This window comes from Hemicordylus capensis, chromosome 2, assembly GCF_027244095.1.
Source record: "Hemicordylus capensis ecotype Gifberg chromosome 2, rHemCap1.1.pri, whole genome shotgun sequence".
Lineage (NCBI taxonomy): Eukaryota > Metazoa > Chordata > Lepidosauria > Squamata > Cordylidae > Hemicordylus > Hemicordylus capensis.
The window spans coordinates 141,137,013-141,156,065 of record NC_069658.1 but is presented as its reverse complement, the minus strand read 5'-3'; the positions used below and the strand labels follow the sequence as shown (position 1 = coordinate 141,156,065).

General features: G+C 42.5%; 1 protein-coding gene across 3 annotated transcripts in view; it reads right to left on the bottom strand.

Annotated features, from left to right (window-relative positions):
- KCMF1 (potassium channel modulatory factor 1) overlaps positions 1-19,053 on the bottom strand; it is a 102,917-nt gene that overhangs the window by 31,528 nt on the left and 52,336 nt on the right. For all 3 annotated transcript variants that reach the window (XM_053297730.1, XM_053297731.1, XM_053297732.1), the window contains exons 2-3: positions 13,472-13,639; positions 2,365-2,504 (exon numbers count right to left, since the gene is read on the bottom strand). In XM_053297730.1, the coding sequence (XP_053153705.1) occupies positions 2,365-2,504; positions 13,472-13,639 (308 nt within the window). The remainder of the gene's footprint in view (positions 1-2,364; positions 2,505-13,471; positions 13,640-19,053) is intronic.

Below are 19,053 nucleotides of genomic sequence, written 5' to 3'. Positions count from 1 at the left end.
AGAAATCACAGACATCTCCTTGTCATATCTGAGAATGTACAACCTTCAGATGAGGAAACAGCACCTGCAACCTCAAGTTCCTCTATAGAGACTCTATCGGGGTCAGCCACCAATACTGAGCTACTACTCGGTTCTGGTTGAATTATGCAGAAGCCACTAAGGTTTTGAGATGAGTAACAGACCAATAAATTGCAAATTGTTTAGATGTGCTGTTTTTTTAATAATAATAATTGTTGTTGTTTGTTTAAGAAAGGGGGAGATGTCTCTTCTTGTTACACAATAAAGTAGTCTTAGCCTATAATGGCTGCCTTCCTCTAAGCTCTCATGACAAATTTAGGCTACAAATAGTATTCCTCATCTATGAAACATTACTGCCACCCAGTGGAGTCAGAATTATATTACAGAACTGATCAGTAGGACTCCAAACTTTAAATTGCCATATTAAACTTTAGCTGAAGAATCCGATCTATCTCAGAGGGGCTCAAGATAGAGCACAGATTTAATATTTTAAGCTGTTTAGTTTCAATGCCTTTTAATTATAGTTTTAAATAAATAAAAAAGAATTTAACATTTCCACATCAAGTTCATATTTGAGACCAAGATTTCAAAAAGGTTATACTGAGAACAAAATTAACAAAGTCTTGTGGCACTTTAAATACTAACAATTGCATTTAATCATAAGCTTCCATGGACTAGAGCTCAATTTATCAGATGCATAAAGTGTTGTCCTTAGTTAGTGAGTATACACACACCTTTTTGAAAATGGTGTAAAAGGGCTCCAAGACAATTTTTGTGCAAAGCTTGAGAATAAGAGATTATCTAGACTAGATGTCTCTCATATTAATCTTACTAACAGGTACAAACCTCAAAAAGGTGAATGTCCATTCAAACACATAAAAGACCAGTTATTTCCAGTTATATTCCCATCATCTTGTTGCCACTTCACTTTGAGTTCAGGATTATTACAGGCTATAACAGTAGATTATAAATGTTTCTATGTAAACTGTTAGTACCATTTGTCTCAAACAAATCTGAAACTGGGTTAACTCACAGGCACGTTAGCTGAGCCTTTAAAAAAAACCCTCTTTGTTTTAAATTATGCATATGCTGCCCTCCAGTGCAAAACTAGTTGGGGCAGCTCACAAAAATTATTAAAATACCTCAACTATAAATAGTAATAGAAAAGTGTTGGACTTTGGGGCACATCTGAAAGAACAGTGGCTTTTGTTTATTAAACAATCTTCCTTCCTATCTAACTTCCTTCAATATCTTAAGAAAGTACCCCCAATATGGAGGTTTGGGTAATGCTCCAATGTAGTTCCATGCAATAAGTTAAAGGGTAGATCATCAATCACCAAACATTTTTAAATTGGCCAACAGTCCTACTAATCATTCCAGCACCAAATAATCTATATGAGAACTGCTGTACAAGAGGGATTTGTGAAGGTCTTTTTTCCCTTACTACTGAGCTGTCCATAGTCTGACACTCTCTCAGTAGATGCCAATAGTGGGAGACTGATAATTCCTATATTCACTGGCAACATTAACACCTGCTGTTATATCAGTCCATTGATCTAGGTAAAGGAGAATCAAACCTGCCAAGAAACAAAAGAACAGCATCTTACTGTAAACAGAGCGAGGTAAAACCAGAGAACTAGTGCATTCCCTGAATGTCCACCTCCTAAAGAAATCATACAGCGAAGACAGCTACAAAAGCATCTCCCTGACATGCTGTTCTCGAGCAGCTTGCAGAGTGTAAGACTAAATAGTGTAAGCTATGAGTCAGGAAATCTCTGGCTCCAATCTATACATAGCGTAAACTCAGAAGATGTTTTTAGGCAAGCTATTATTCTCCCAGCTTCAGCTACTTCATCTGCAACACAGGACGAGTAATAATCGTCTACCTTGCAGGGTTTTTTAAGATTGCAGGGTTTTTAAAGTGTGTGAAGCGTTCTGAACACTTCAAAATGCTATATAAATGATAAGTGGTGGCAATATTTTCCTGATGTAACAAGATTCAGGTTTTTATTCCAATGAACACTGAAAATGTTCCCTACAGACATCTCTTGTACTCTGCCAAGGCTGTATCTGGAATAATCCAGAGATGGTCAAAATCCTGTGAACTACTCCACCACCACCACCCCACCCTGTGGAAAAGTGTGAAGGGAGAAAGAAATAATTTATTAATCTACAGCAGGTAAAGCACATTCTCAAGATAAGATTCTTAGAGGGATTTTCAAGAGAAAAACCCTGGACAGAAGGACTGTAAATGAACAAAACCCGTTTAGCGATCTCAATTAATTTTCTGAAAACTAAAGTATTGCATTATTTGTGGCATTCAGAAGCAAGGCTGTTTAGGCTTACCACTTCTGTTGATGTTTCTGCGTGTTCTGAAGTAACGTGTTCTTGAAGAGATGTTTCCGTATAACCCATTTTTCCACAATAAGGACAAGTAAAAGACTGTGGCTGCTCTACAGAGAAAGCTTCTCCACCATAGTACAAATCTGGAAAACGAAAGAATCATGGCTGTAAATAAGGGAAATATGAAGATGTTCTCTCTCTACATAATTAAGACAGTTGGTCTACTGTACAACTCAATTAATTAAATTCTTAGAATACAAAATTACTTATGCTATCATAGGCAAGCCAAAAATCAACAATCTGTAAAACTTAATCTCATGTACCTAGGCTTTTTGAGATACACTGTCCAACAGCTCTTACAGATAGGAAATTCTTCCTAACGTCTACCTTAAATCTGCTTCCTTGTAATTTCAAACCATTGATTCTAGTCCTGCCCTCGGGAACAAAAGAGAACAAGTCCACGCCTTCTTCCAAATGACAGCCTTTCAGATGTTTGAAGATAGTTATTAAATCCTCCCTTAGACCTCTCTTCCTCAGAACACATTCAGCTCCTTCAAGGGCACCTCATAGGATTTTTGTTCCAGACAAAATAAATGTATATCGCTACCTTCTCAAACAGGTTGCTTACCTGTAACTTTGGTTCTTCTAATGGTCATCTGTGCTCTTACACCTATGGGCTTGTGCCTGCACAGAGACCTCAATTCGGAACATTCTAAGCAGACAGAATTCTGGCTTAGAGGTGAGTGCAGCTGTGTGAAGGAGAGGGGATGGACTCCTCTCTGCTTCCTCAGTCTCTGAGTCCGCCCTAATTTTCTTTTTGAAGAGGGGAGGAAGGGCACAGATGACCACTAGAAGAACCAAAGTTACAGGTAAGCAACCTGTTCTTCATTGTGGTCTTCTGTGCCTTTCACCTATGGGCGCATTGTAAGCTTAGACTTACCTGGAGGTGGGATCAAGTGAAGAGCAACTGAAGAACTGCCTGACCGAAAGCAGAATGTCTGTGTGCTTGGCCATCCAAGGCAAAGTGCTTGACAGAAAGCAGTAAAGACTAGGTCGCCACTTGGCAGATAGTCTCTAGAGGAACGGTGTGATCAAACACCACCAAAGTTGCCACTCATCTCATGGAGTGAGCCTTCACAGGTAAAGGGAGAGGCTGGCGTGCCAGTTTATAGGCGAGTTGTATAGTATTCACAATCCAAGAGGAGTGGATCGGTGCTGAGATTTGATGGCCCTTACAGCAGTTGGTAAAGGAGACAAACAAGGAAGGTGACATACACCAGGGGCCTGTATGGTGCACGTAGAATGCCAAAGCTCACCAGACCGAGAGAATGGAGTATGCGCTCCGCTGAGTCTTTGGGAGCCAGAAAGAAGGTAGGAAGAACAAGCAGTTGAGAGCGGTGAAAAGAAGAGACTACCCTGGGTAGAAAGGAAACATCCAGATGGAGAACCACCTTGTCTTTCTAGAAGATCAGAAAAGGAGGCTTTGAGTTTGCTCTTGCAGCAAGCCGATGTGATAGCAACCAGGAAGGCTACCTTCCAAGACAGGAGACAAAGGTCAATGGTAGCCAAGGGTTCGAAAGGTGGACGCATGAGTCAGGAGAGAATGAGGGAGAGGTCCCAAGCTGGAGCCATGACGGGATCATCCAGAAATTTGTGACGCAGGCCCCTGAGGAATCATTTGACCGTGGGGTTTCTGAACCACAAGGGGCATGCAGGTGGCATGTAAGCTACAATAGCAGCCAAGTGTACTCAAAGAGATGAGTGTTTTAGGCCCTGTTCTTTGAGATGAAATAAATAAGAGCAGAGGATTCCAGAGGTTAGAGGGCTAATCAGGAGACTCTTAAAGGATAGGACGTTCTGGAAGCAATCCCACTTCCACCAATAAGATGACCTGGTAGAAGGTTTCCGTACTGCCTCTAGGATCTGTTGAAGTCTGTCCGGGAACCAGGTCATATCCTCCATGCAGTTAATCTGAGGCTGTAGGGGTCCAGATGTAGAGTGATTGTGTTAGAAGCTGGGGGCAGAGATGAAGGGGTGTGTGGACGCCAGCTGAGACAGCAGTGTGGGAAACCATGGGGGGCAAGGCCACCACGGGGCAATGAGGATGCAGTCTGCAACCTCTTGTTAGATTTTCAGTAGGATTCACAGTAGCAGCAGAACCGGAGGGAAAAGGCAGAGTAAGGAGCCGGTCCATGAAATGGCACACACGTCCCCAAGAGAGACCTGTTCCCAACCTGCCCTGCAGCAGAATAGAGGGCATTAGGAGTTCTCCAACGAAGCAAAGAGATCAATTTCGGGAGTTCCTCATTGTGAAAAATGGGAAATGGGGTCCTCTCATTCAATTTCCATTCTCGTCAGTTCACAATCTGCTTGCATGTTGTCTGTGCCTTAGATATATATGATGTGGGGGGTCGGGGGAGATAATGTGATGAGCTATGCACCACTCCCAAAGGATCATAGTGAGCTGAAGAAGTGTCCTGGACCTCATTCTGCCGTGTCTGTTCACGTATGCCTTGGCGGTGGTAGTCACCATGGAGTAGGACAGGATAGGCAGGAGCTTTGAAAATGGTGAGTAACTTGAGGTAATTTATGTGATATCTGGCCTCGGCCCAGAGCTATAAGCCACTAAGGCTAAGGTTATGGACATGCACACCCCAGCCTTGTTCAGAAGCATTGGTGGGTGCCAGTGGATGGGAGGGTGCCCCTATGGAGAGGAGGGATGGGTTCATCCACCACCAGGGAATGGCGCATGAATCAGAGAAGGTGGAGGGTAAATGCAGGGTGGCCTATCTGGGAGTTGGAACTGTGGAGGAACCAGAATTGCAGGGTGTGGGAATGGACACAAGTGTAAGGGAGAACATGAGTAGTCGAGACCATGTGTCCTGGTAGGAGTTGTAAAGTTTTTGCTGAGGAGGTAGAAGAGAAGGCCATGTTGGTGGCTAGAATAAGGAGAGACTGAATCCTGTGAGGGGAAAGAAACTACTATGGTCTGACGGGAGTGGAAAAGGAGGCCCAGGAATTCGTTGGTCGTGGTTAGTGTAAGGTACGACTTTTTGAAATTGATGGCTAGGCCGAGGTTGTCTACTAGACGGATCGTGGTGTGGACGGCCTCTGTAACCTCAGAGGGAGAGTCTCCCAAGATGAGCCATTCATCCAAGAATTGGAAAAAAGATGTACACTGGATTCTTGTAGAAAGGCTATTACTGGGCCATGCATTTAGTAAATACAGGGGGGCTGAGGCGAGTCTGAAGGGGAGGGATTTGAGCCGAAAGGTGTCCTTTCCTACTTTGAAGCGGAGAAAAATTTGGTGTTGGTGCCTGAGTGTGAGGTGATAGTAGGCATATTTTAGGTCTAGGGACACAAACTACATTCCTCTTTGGAGAAGGGTGAGGATCATAAGAATCATCACCATCCAAAAATGCTTGTAGGCGATACACGCGTTCAGTCCCCCGAGATCTAGGATAGTTGAATGCCCCTGTCAGCTATGGGGACTGCAAAATATGGGGAGTAGAATTCTGGGCCTGTGGAAGGGGATACTGGTTTGATGGCATCTTTCTCCAAAAGGGAGGTGCAAAGCTTTTGCAGGTTTGGTGATCTGAATCGGGGAGAAGGATGGGGTTTCGAAAACTCTGGGGCATAGTCCATGTGGATGATAGTGATGTCACCACTGGTTGGATGTCACCACTTCCCAAGCTGGTAAATAAGGGGATAGGTGAATGCCGACCCTGGAGAGGAGGGGAAAGTCATTGTTTTGGGGAGAAGGGAGGATTGGGGCTGATATGTGTGGAGAGGCGGCTTGTTATAATGGAACTGCTGCTTTCTATTGTAATGTGAAAACTTTGGGGAATGAAAGGACCAGTTTCCTTGAAAGTATGGAATATAGCTTACAGCAGTGAGTCCAGTTTCCAACCTTCTTTGTCTGATGGAGAAAAGGCCACACGTATCTGATTACGAGACTAGGAGATTTCTACTACCGCGGAATTGGGCACAGGATGTTTGAGCAGGAATTTTCCCATTCCGTATGTACGCAGTAGAAACTTGCAAGACATTTGGTCGACTGAGGCAGAGAATATGGTTTGAGCCAGCAAGATTGCAATATCCAGAAGCGCTGCATTTAGTGGCAGTGAGATAGGCACACGAGTGTCCGCATCTATAAATGCAAAGAGGGAGTTTAGGTAAATCTTACTTTGTTGGTTCAGCTGTATGCCCAGGGAAGATGCCATGCGGGTTAAACAGTGAGCATATTGTTTGTAATCCTCCGAGGGGGAGGCTGCTTTCTGGTCATTAGGGGACAAACCCAAAGAGAGGGTTTCGGCACAAAGAGCATCTTCTACTGGAACACCATCATCAACATACTCCTCTTCCGCTAACTCAGGGTCTTCCCTGGGTCAGGGTCTTGTTAACTTGAGGCCCAAGTTGGGGCCTGTGCCTGGTCCTCCAGTTCGGAAGGAGCAGGGGCCATGGCTGGAGGAGTTGGCATTGAAAGCTGCTGCTTACGTGTTGGAGGAAGTTGCGGTGTGGTTAGAGGGCAGCCCATGGAAACAGCCTTCTGTTTGTGGTCCTTTGATGTAGGAAGATAGCAAGATGGTTGTGTCTCCAACGATCAGCGAGATCACAGGTGGGCATGATAGCAGTCCTCCCAAAGGTCAACTTAAGGGTAGGTGAAAGATCTCTTTCATCTAAGCAAATATGTCTCTTCCCGAGGCTTTCCATAACAGCAAACACAGGTGTCCTCAGGGCAGTTGGGTTTGGTGTCATAGTAGGCGCTCTGGCTGAAGTACCTCGAAGGCTGTCTGTAATCTTCCCAATTGGAATGGGTCAGGTATCAAGGGTAGTAAGATTCTCTTGGGTCGACGGGGATAGTGCTCCTCGAATGCCGAAGTCAGAGACCAAGCGTGGTCTGGATCAGAGTAAGCTTCCTCAGGCTCATCTTCCTGCAACTGTGCCTTGAGTTCGAGCTTGGCCCTGCACCCGTCAGGATCAAAGACTGGGTCCAGGTCATCTGGGACCATTCGTGAGTCCACAGAGCGGAGGGAAGCTTGTCCCACCAGAATAATCAAATCTGACGCCAAAGATGCTCCTTCGGACAAAGTTCAAAAGTTTCTTTTTCTTAAGGCGAGGACCCTGATCCGCTGATGCAGCTCTCTTCAGAGGCTTCTGCAGAGGTACAGAGGAATCAGCCTGGAGTGGGTGCTTCTTTTTCTTTGAAAGAGATTGCTGAGCCGTCGGTACCGAGACGGACTCCAAATGAGCCATAGGCTCTGAGTGTAGCTTCAAGGTCATGCTAGGACCCGACTGTTTTACCAGGAGTGGCACCAAAGATGCGGGGGCTGAAGTACTTTGTTTCTGCAAAGGGGGATCGGTCCCACTGACCTGAATTTTAGAGACTTGGGAGGTGTTCAGGGCCTATTCCCAATGCCAGGAGCAGAGCTGAGAGGCTAAATTCTTTTGCCCCTGTTTGGTAAAGTTAGAACAGTGGGCACCGGTTTCCACCACATGTTGTTCTCCAAAGCAGAAAAGGCATTGGCTGTGGCAGGTAATTTAGCGGTACAGCGGGTGCAGTTTTTGAAGGTAACCTTAGAGGTTTTCGCGGCCATGTGAGGGAGAGGCTTGCAGGAGAGGAACACTCCCAAAAGGGAGAGACAGAGGGGGGTTGGTGTAGGGAGAAATAAAAATGCAAAATTAAAGACGATGACACTGGGATAGGAAAGAAGAGAGAATAAATGGAAAACTTAACTGAAAGATTGTTTGTTTGGTTTGTAGGAAGATTTGAGTGTTCTGAAAGATGTTGATCTGTCCGCGGATGAAGAAAGACTGAGGAAGGTGAGGTGGGCGCAGCCACATAAAGGAGAGGGGGTGAGGCTCCTGCCAGAATTCTATCAGCTTGGAATCTTCCGAATTGGGGTCTCTGTGCAGGTGCAAGCCCATAGGTGTAAGGCACAGAAGACCACGATGAAGAACAGTAATAGCTGATCACATTCTTTTTATTTATATCTTTGGAGCTGATATGCTCCAACTCTGGAAAAGTGGCCACATTTAAACAAAGCTTAATAAAGTATAAGAAAAGCAAAACACAAATATAATTTTATAGAAATACAAATTTATAGAAATAAAAATATCCATTCTTCACAACAAACAACTGCATAGTGGTTATAACAATAAAGCTCAGGCAGAACTTTATATAAGAATGTTACCCGCTCTGGAAGTAGATTTCCATTGCTCCTTCAGAAAGTCCAGTCGAAATGACTAGACTGTGCAGCAACAATGCTTGCTGGATTGAGCTCAAATAAAATAAGGCTAGCGATAACCTCCATTGAACTAAACAGGCTGGCCCTAGAAAGAAGCACACACCTTCTACAGCAAAATCCACACTACCACCACCCTCTCCTAAAATGTAGCTGGTCATCAACAAATGTGAACTCTGATTAAGGCTCACAGACATTCTCTTAAACCAGAATCTGAAATAAATGGTTAAGGTCTGTGCAAGCAAACTCTTTAATCCTGGAGGGGAAGGGAGGAGTTCCTGAAATAATATGATGAGCTGCAGGAAAACAAAATGCATGCCACCAGTTCCCTATCCATAGTTTATAGGGAGCAGACATTATGTAAGTATCAGTACAGAGTGCAAACTCTTAACATGTCACAGAATGCTTGAAGTAAGTGATCCTTGAAGCTGGAGAAGCTTCTAGTTCCACAAGTTAAGGTGGCTCCTATACAAGAAAGGCAGGATACAGGATGCAAGAGCAGTCATTCCTCCTTGAAGAGCAAACAAAAGAGCAGCCCCTCCCCTCTCCCTTGAATGCTGAAGAACTAGAAAAATTTATAAGTTATAGCCTTCTGTTAAAATGGAAGGAACACAAGAGGGTCACTCAGGAATACAGTCTGCTACATAGCCCCACAGAAACATTCATCAGTACTAGGTGGGGGAGGTAACACAGGTGGAGGTAGTACAGGCACAGCTCGACTAGCAGGGAGATAACAGGGGAAGATAATGCTGGCAGAGGTACCACGGGAGGCAAGACAGGGGGATGTCCGCCTGAACGGGGCAGCTGGGTGGCATGATCCTGAAGACAAGTAGTAATAGTCCCGCCTTTTGCACTTTTGCCCAGGTCTTTTATTGATAAACAGGCCCTGTTCAGATGGAGGAATAGCCCGCCTCCTAGGGCGAGAATCAGGAGACAAGGAAGACAATGCAACCTTGCGTCGCTGAAGCCACAGGATTGGCAAGGTAGGACCCGCAGGAGGCACTTGTAATGGCACTACATTTTGAAGGGGCAAGCATTTACGTCTAAAAAAACCCCGCAGGCACATCGGAGGGAATCGAGGAAGCCAATCTCTGAGGGACAGGCACCTCATTACTCATGGGCTCTAGTCTATTAGGCACCAGATTTGCAGGAACTTCGGCTGGACGGCCATTCAACTCCATTGGCTCGAGGAACAAATCCCGCGATGATAGCAATAGCACTTACATTTATATACCACTCTATAGCTGGAAGCTCTCTAAGCGGTTTACAATGATTTAGCATATTGCCCCCCAACATTCTGGGTACTCATTTTACCGACCTCGGAAGGATGGAAGGCTGAGTCAACCTTGAGCCCCTGGTCAGGATCGAACTTGTAACCTTCTGATTACAGGGCGGCAGTTTTACCACTGCGCCACCAGGGGCTCCTATGATGATGCCTTTTTCACAGTAGTAGTCATCCCTCCATTCACAGGACTCGGGTGAGGTGCCCCAACACCCACCACCACCTGCCTTGGTGGCAAAGATGCCAATAACTCGCCCACCGGGCGCTGGTTGTCCTCAACAGGCACACGATCTTTTGGAGAAGTAGGCTTGTGCCGCAGCTTGGTTTTGCAGCACACATCCTTTATAAGGAAGCGCTCGCTAAGGCACATGGAAAGCTGTGCTGTCTTTCTTTTTAAGCGGCTCGGCTTGCACCTTCCAGTGCTTGGTCTTTTTTGCCACTTTCCTCGGAGCCGGTACGGCTTCCAAAGCTACAGGGGCAAAAACGGCAGGAACGGAGCACTGAGGTGGAGAAACCGACCTCGCCCGTAACCGAGAAACCCCCACTGACCTGATTTTAGAAGTCACATGAGGCCACTCCAAAAGGAAATCTCTCAAAAGTTCTTCCACGTGAGCCCGCTCCATAAGGAGACTAGGTCAAGCAGAGCAAGAGAGCAAACAAGAATCAAGTAATCAAAATGGATAAATCGAGAATGCAAGACGTAACATAGTGCTGCAAATCTGAAGAAAACCAAACCAAAAAAACAAAGGCAGCTCCCTTCCCACCCTCGCACAATCTATGGAGGGGGGGAAACAAAGGAGATAATAGAATACCAGGAAAGCAAAGCAAAGCAGGAGCTAGCCTGAAAAATAGCCAAATTTCACTGTAAAGCTGAAGAACTCTTTCTGTGTCCTGCAAGCTTGAGCAGACAGGACCGGAATGGGATTAGGCACCTCCTGGCAGCAGGAAGGAAGTCTTACGAAGTCCAGTCCTGACTCAAGCATGTTAACTACACAACTCCATTAATGAGGAGCTCCAGCACAGGGGGTGGAGGTCAGGGGGAGAATGCTTGTTCTATTAATTTCTTGAAAAACTTAGACAGTTTTTAATGAAACCCCTTAAGTGGCAGTACTACTATTTGAAGTAACTGATATTAAAGATCCTAAATGCTGGTATTCATAACATTAAGGTAACAAGCTCCTCTTAAGTCACAGCAGCAAATCATGTATGTTGTACCAAGTACTGTGGAGGAAGGGCAGGATATTTATGTAATAAATAATACAGGAACCAAATCCACCAAGAAAGCTTTTCTTTTGTAAAGCAAGTAGACTGACTCAAGAACAGTCATGAAGGAAAACAATGGTCACACTTTTAAAAGGATCTTAATACACTTCAAAAAGGATCTGTGAGGAGAGTCAGAAGTGTGTCTAGATCCATTTGTATTCAAGAGTGTAAATTTTTAGCACCACTACTGCTGGAAAGGTGATACTGGTTCAGCAATTTTCAGTAGTTCTTAGAGGCTTGTTCAGCACACTAGCATGACATCTCTGGAATTCATGCCTGCCAATTCTTTTAAAAAGCAAGTATTGAACTACAGGTCAGGCATCACATTATCTGCAATGCCACACGTATAGACAAAATTTCTGTGAACATACAGGGATAAGCTTTAGGAAAAGCTTGAGTCATCTTAATATTTTTACTCATATGTTCACAGGAACCAACTCCAAATTAATGTGAACTTGTTTGAATTGTTTCAATGGGAGCACAGCTGAGTCACCCAGCTAACACACACCTCAAATTCCACAAGGATTTGCCACCAAGTTCAAGTATCCCTGCATGTGGAAACTTTCTATGCTAGTTTTCCATATGCAGGGAGATTTGCAGGGAGTCTGCTGCTCCACAGATAACTTGGATAAAAGCAGAAAAGGATATGAAAAGGTACTAGCCTGCAATAAGCAAGTTAATTCCATTTGTCAAAGAGAAGCTACCTCAGGCCTGATTCAAACATAATATTTAGCATTTATATATGACTAAGCATTTTGATCCCTTTGCATATATCATCTCACCAAGCCTTTCCACAGCCCTGCAAGGTAAATTAATATTATTATCTTCACACTGCAGATGGAGAACAGAGAGTATGGCTTGCCTAAAGTAAGCAAGCATTGAACCAGGGACTTTTACCCTCCTTGGCTAGAATTCTCACAGTGTGCTTTCAAATGGAGGCTGCAGCAGCGGCACAGTTTTTGCCCAAATCCACTTTAGGACAGTGGTGTGGGAAAGAACACCAAGGTCCCAATCATCTTCTCATGGCTGCTGTTTAGAGAAAATAAATAAATGGCATGCTTGGCATAATGTATCATTTGGCTCTGTGTAATCCAATGAGGCGACACAGCAGAACTGTTTGTAGAGATTGACTGGAAGAAGATAAGGGTCAGAACAATGAATCAGTCAGAGAAGCAGTGGGCAGCCTCCTCCACTGGGTACTTCTGAGCTCACAGATGCCTTTTGTTATTTATTTCTCATGGCACACTACTGTTACAGGACTATTGTAAAGCTAAGACACCACTCAGAGTTCCTTTGAGGAACACACATGTAATAAATAAAATACCAAATGACACTAGCCATTGTGTCCTAAAGAAAAGACCTAAAGAAAAATTCCTTTACTAAAGCAAATACTTGTTGAAAAAAATTATCCTGTCTTTCAGCTTTACAATAAAGTCACAAAAACCCAAAAATAGCCACAACACCAAGACCACACTCCTAAAAACAGTCAGAAGAGAGAGGATGTGCTCACAAACAAAATCTTCAAATGTCCAGGTGAACAAAATTGTTCTGACCAAACTGACAAAAGAAGAGGTAAACATATCTGGGATGAGTACTGTATAAACAGGGCATCATGAAGAAAGGCCTTTTCACCCCACAACACACGGGGTAAGAAAGGGTAAGAATACATTTCATGAATGCATTTGTTTTGTCAAATCATAGGGTTTTCTTCAGTCTCACTTCTTTCTACACTCTGAATTCTACTTCTGCATGACACACTTCTCTTTCCTCCTTTTAAAACCATAAGACTTTGAAAAGGAAGAGAGGAGTTCCTTTCAAGGTTTTAAAAAAATAAAAACTCCTCAAGAATTATTAAAATATACAAGAAAGCCCATCAACTTCTATTTAATTATTCATCTTCATGAAGTGTGCTACTTTATAAATTGCATATTCTTCTGCAAAATCATCTTATTCTCCATTTCTTTCTTCCCTTTGGACATGCAGTCCAATGTGATGCATGCTTACTGGAAGGTCAGTCCCACTGAATCCAGGCAGGCTCACTTCTAAGTAAGTGCACACAAACTAGCAGCCTTAAACTGAAAACCTCCAGAAAGGGATTTAATTTTTTAATTATCCATGCAGTACTTAATTTAAACAGTATATAAGGAACTGCAGTCACACTTTTTCTAAAGTAAAAATGAAGGGGGTGGGGAGCAGAATCTGTAGGTGTTTACATACAAGACCACAGTGGAACATGGCTAGTTCAGCAGAAAATCCAAGTTACATTCTACAAGAACAAAGATGGATGCAATATGACTGAAGGAAGACACTGATCACTTACCAAAATCTACCCTTGTTAGTATGCACTGCATTGGATGGTCAGTTGTATGCCTTGTCGTTGTTGCACCACTTTCATAACAAGATGCACACAGATCGTAATCGTAGCAAATTAAACACTTGTATCTGCGACCTCGAAAATTTCCTTTTAAACATGCATCGCAGCTGACACCTGCAAACAAAAAAACATTACTTGTAAATTCCACTACATGTACTGCACTTGCTAATACTTACAACTTTAAAAATAGGTTTTATTGTGGTGTGTGTGTGTGCTGTTAGCTTTCCAGGTTTCCATTCGGAAAGGAAGGTGAGGCATAATGTGAATGAACAAATGTAGTTGCTGCAGTAATACTAAAAAGACACACTGTTTGACTTGCTTAACCAATATTTTCTTCTTGAAAACAAACGAAAACGACAGCCTAAATGGAACAAACAATAGCCTCATACACTCAGTTACTAATAACCCTAACAACTCATTGATTTTTGAACTACTGTATTCAAAGGACTCTAACCAAATTTCTTCCCTTAGAACACTGTAGTCCAATGAAGTTTACTAACTACGGCACTCTTAATGTCCCAAAGCTACTCCATTTCATTATTTCAAGATATGCCCTTCCACAGTAATATAGATTAAAAGAAACACTACAAAAAGACAAACAAGATTAAATTCTTATGAAAAAAATTTATGCAAAGTACAATATGATGGGAAATGACTTGATTAGCAAGTCAGAGGTTACCAGTTCGAATCCCTTCTGGTATGTTTCCCAGACTATGGGAAACACCTATATCGGGCAGCAGCAATATAGGAAGATGCTGAAAGGCATCATCTCATACTGTGTGGGAGATAAACCCCTCCTGTATTCTACCAAAAACAACCACAGGGCTCTGTGGTCGCCAGGAGTCGACACCGACTTGACAGCACACTTTACCTTTACAATATGTTGGGCCTAGTTACGAAAGAGGCACAACTATATGCATTCAATTTCTGGTTCAAACTGTTTTCCCTGGCAGGTCTTGTGCCCCTAACTCGGACAATTTTCAATCTGTCTAGAGATCAATGGAGATAAAACTCCTGCTGCATGGGCTTTCCCCCTTGTCTCCAATTGCTTTGGGTCCTCATAACACTGGACTGATTATTAAACAACACGTTTGGGATACAGAATGGCAAAAAGATATAAGCTCAGTTCCCAACTATTCTGTGTTTGGAGGTTTGAGGAAAAATTACACTAGCCAATTATCTCTCTAATCTTATAGTCTTAAGCCACTGGAGAGCATTTACATTAGCATGTTTTAATGGACTACCATCAGCTCTACTTGAGGGGATCTTAACACACCATATCTGAAACTTATTTGTCCATGGTAAAACAGGAGCTGTTGCAACAGTGGGGTACATTCTTCTTTATTGTCCCTATTATAGAGACATCCACTTCTTACTTATTGTTCCAATTTTAACGAAAATGCAAGATAAACTGGATGAATTTTATATTTCTTCTTTCAGATAATTATGCTATTACTGTTAAGAGTTACAAAATGTATGCCAGTGCCATAAGGAAAATGACCACCAAACCAACCCAATAGTTCTATTCTGGGATAATATTTAATGTTTTTGTTTCTTTCGATCTTAAGATGTGTGGATTATTTTTATTTTATTCTTTGTCTTTTCTTTTACACTTTTCTAGTCTATGACTGTAACAAACTAAACAACTACTTCTCTTGCACCATGCATGACTGGCAGCACAACTGTTGCTTGTGTGCACTAGAATAGGGCTAAGAATTACATGTATGTGTTCTTCATGTATGAATGTGGTGCTCTGGTATTCAAAAAGGGCATAATAAGAAACAGAACTATCAAGAGATTCAGGTCAGGGCACACTCATTACATAAGAGTGTCCCCAAACATTACTGTCATCAGTTAACAAAAGACTGAGGAACTGAAGTTTTCCACTAAGACGACCCTATATTGACAGAATATTTATTACTGGGCTCTGGACTACAGAAATATCATTGGTCTGTCCCACAAATGACAGACATTTTTAAAGGCTGGAACAGACCTAAAGATTAGTTTACTCTGTATGGAGATAAGATCCATCAATGCACTCACATTAATTCTCCTACATTATCCAGACTGCACTATGCCACAACCAAAGACCTGGACCAAGCAAGATATGTCACTCTAGGTACAAGATATGTGTATTTTTATTTATTTATTTATTTATTTATCTATCTATCTATCAAATTTGTACACCACCCCAAACTTTCATCTCTGGGCAGTTAACAACAACATAAAACAAGTTAAAACATATACAAAAACTTAAAACAATTTAAAAATCACCCACAAATTAAAACCTTAAAATTTTAAAGAACTGAAAAAGCTTGGGTGAAGAGGTGGGTTTTCAAATGCTTTTAAGAAGTTGTCGGAGATGGAGAGGATCATATCTCAGTAGGGAGCGCATTCCACAGTCTCGGGGCAGCAACCGAGAAAGCCTGTCCTCATGTGGCCACCAGCCAAGCTGGCGACAACTGGATATGGATCTCTCCGGATGACCTCAATGGGCGGGGCTCATAATGAAGATGACATTCTCTTAGATACCCAGGGCCTAAACCATTTAGGACTTTATAAGTTATAACTAGCACTTTGTATCTTGCCCAGAAGCCTACAGGCAGCCCATGTAACTCTATCAGCAAAGGACTGATGTGGTCTCTCTGAGATGACCCAGAGATCAACCTGTCCCGGCATTCTGTACCAACTAAAGCTTCCAGACTACATACAAAAGCAACCCCACATAGAGTGCATTTGCAGAAGTCAAGTCTGGAGGTTACCAACATATGTACCACTGTTTTGAGGTCATTCAACTCAAGAAACGGATGCAGCTGGCGTATCAGCCGAACCTGATAGAAAGCCCCTCTGGCCACTGCCTCAACCTGAGATACCAGGGAGATCAAAATAGTCTCTGGAATTCTGAACCTGCACAATAAGTACCTCCGTCTAATTTGGATTCAGTTTCAGTTTATTCTCCCTCATCCAGCCCATTACTGCTTTCAGGCAAGCATTTAGGGAAGTTATGGCATCTCCTGAAGAAGCTGACATGGAGAAGTAGATCTAGGTGTCATCAGCATACTGATAATACCTGCTCCAAATCCCCTGATGATCTCCTCCAAGAGGTTTCATATAGTAGTGTAGATGATGTTTGTCGGCTCTAAAACATTCTCTCACACATTTCACTGAATGAAACATTTGAGCCTAAAATCTAAAAATCCTATTTTCTGCTGATCCAAGTATAAGTTTTGCCCCCTATTTTAAATATATAAATATTAAATATTTTTTGCAGATAAAATATCTTGGATTTGGACCGACTTAGATGGAGACTCCACAATTAATTTGATGTCTGAAGGAACAGATTCGCAGTCTGGGAGTACTTTTGGATTCACACCTCTCCCTGGTTTCTCAGGCTGAGGCGGTGGCCAGGGCTGCTTTCTATCAGCTTCGGCGGATACGCCAGTTGCGCCCGTTTCTTGAGATCAATGACCTCAAAACAGTGGTACATTTGTTGGTAACCTCCAGACTTGACTTCTGTAATGTGCTCTACGTGGGGCTGCACGTTTTGTACGACTTTGCACATTGTCCGGAAACTTCAGTTGGTTCAGAATGCGGCAGCTAGGTTGGTCTCTGGGTCATCTAGGAGAGACCACATTACTCCTCTGTTGATGGAGCTACACTGGCTGCCAATAGGTTTCCAGGCAAAACACAAAGCCCTAAACAGCTTAGGCTCTGGGTATCTAAGAGAACGTCTTCTTCGCTATGTGCCCCACCGCTTACTGAGGTCACTGGAAGTCCATCTCCAGTTGCCACCAACTCATTTGGTGGCTACACAGAGATGGGCCTTCTCAGCTGCTGCCCCAAGATTGTGGAATGCGCTCCCTACTATGATGCGAGCCTCCCCATCTCTGGCAATGTTTAAGAAACTTCTGAAAACACATCTCTTCAACCAAGCTTTCTCAGCTTTTAAAAACTTGTTTTTAAATTGTTTTGGCGATTTAATTGGTGTTTTATGATGTTTTAATTGTTAATTATGATTTTATGCAGTTTTATAATTTCTGTTTTAATTGTTAATTGATTTTAATGGTGTTTTAATGTAAACCGCCCTGAGGCTTTTGGAAGGGCAGTATAAAAATTTAATTAATTAATTAATTAATTAATTAATTAAACAAACAAACAAACAAACAAACAAACAAACAAACACATATTGCAGTGGTTCGGTTAGATTTCTAGTTGGGAGAGGAGAGGGATGACAACCATAAGAATGATAAAACTACAACACTTAGAAACCAAGGATGACACTTTTTGGCAGCCCACAAAAATATGTGCCCACCTAGCCATCTAAGAAGGGAATTAAATGCATAAATGGATAAATAAAAAGAGCCAGCGTAGATCCTGCCCAATGTGGAACATAGGAAGCTGCCTTACACCAAGTCGACCCATTGGTCCATCTAGCTCAGGATTGTCTACACAGACTGGCAGAGGCTTCTCCAAAGTTACAGGCAGGAGTCTCTCTCAATCCTATCTGTAGATGCCAAGGAAGGATCTTGGAACCTTCTGCATGCAAGCATGTAGATGCTCTTCCCAGAGCGGTCTCATCCCCTAAGGGGAATATCTTGCAGTGCTCATGCATGTAGTCTCCCATCCAAATTCAAACGAGGATGGACCCTGCTTAGCAAATGGGACAGCTCATGCTTACGACCACAAGACCAGCTCTCCATGTGTGTCATTTATTTATTTATTCGATTTTTATACCACCCTTCCAAAATGGCTCAGGGCTGTTTACAATTAAAAACTTAACAGAATATTACTATTTTAACAAGATAAAATATAAGTGCAAGTCTCTCCTGCAGTTCAAAAGTCTGGAGATTTCATCTTCAGTTCCAAATGAGTTCAGTTTCCCTCCCACAAGATTCTCTATTCAGTGAAATTTTCACTTCTAATTTTCAAGATTGATAGATAAATTATTTGTAACAGCCACCTTTCCAATTATACAGGATGTTACTAGAACTGAAATTTGATTCACATTTATTAGGGCCAACAGTTCCAGAACCACAAAACATTTAAGTATTTAAAAAGAATTGTAAAATATGTCTAGGTATTATTTTGAATACATGCTTCCTATTCCCAAAATGAATATGCTATAATCTCACATTTCTAATATACAGTAACCATTAATTGTAGTGCTAAGCAAATATTCGGAACTATAGCTAGAAGTCTAGAGCACAATGTGCAAGCAAGATCTCAGTACTAAGATGGTACTGAGACAGATAAAGCAAAACAATTTTTTTTTTGCAAGAACATGGGCAGGTGGTTCTATATTTCTAATACAAACTCCCACATTTAACAGACAATTAGTACTTCTGTAGTTCATTGTCTCCAAGGTCAGTACCACCACTGATCAATTATGGTAGATCAATATTTATCCCCATTCCAACACAAAGCAGCATAAACTACTGTAGTTCCAACCAGTGCGCAAAATGCACGTTTGGCAGCCTAGAGCAGATGGGTGCAAACACCAACCTCTTTCAGCTGTAAACTCCACCCAT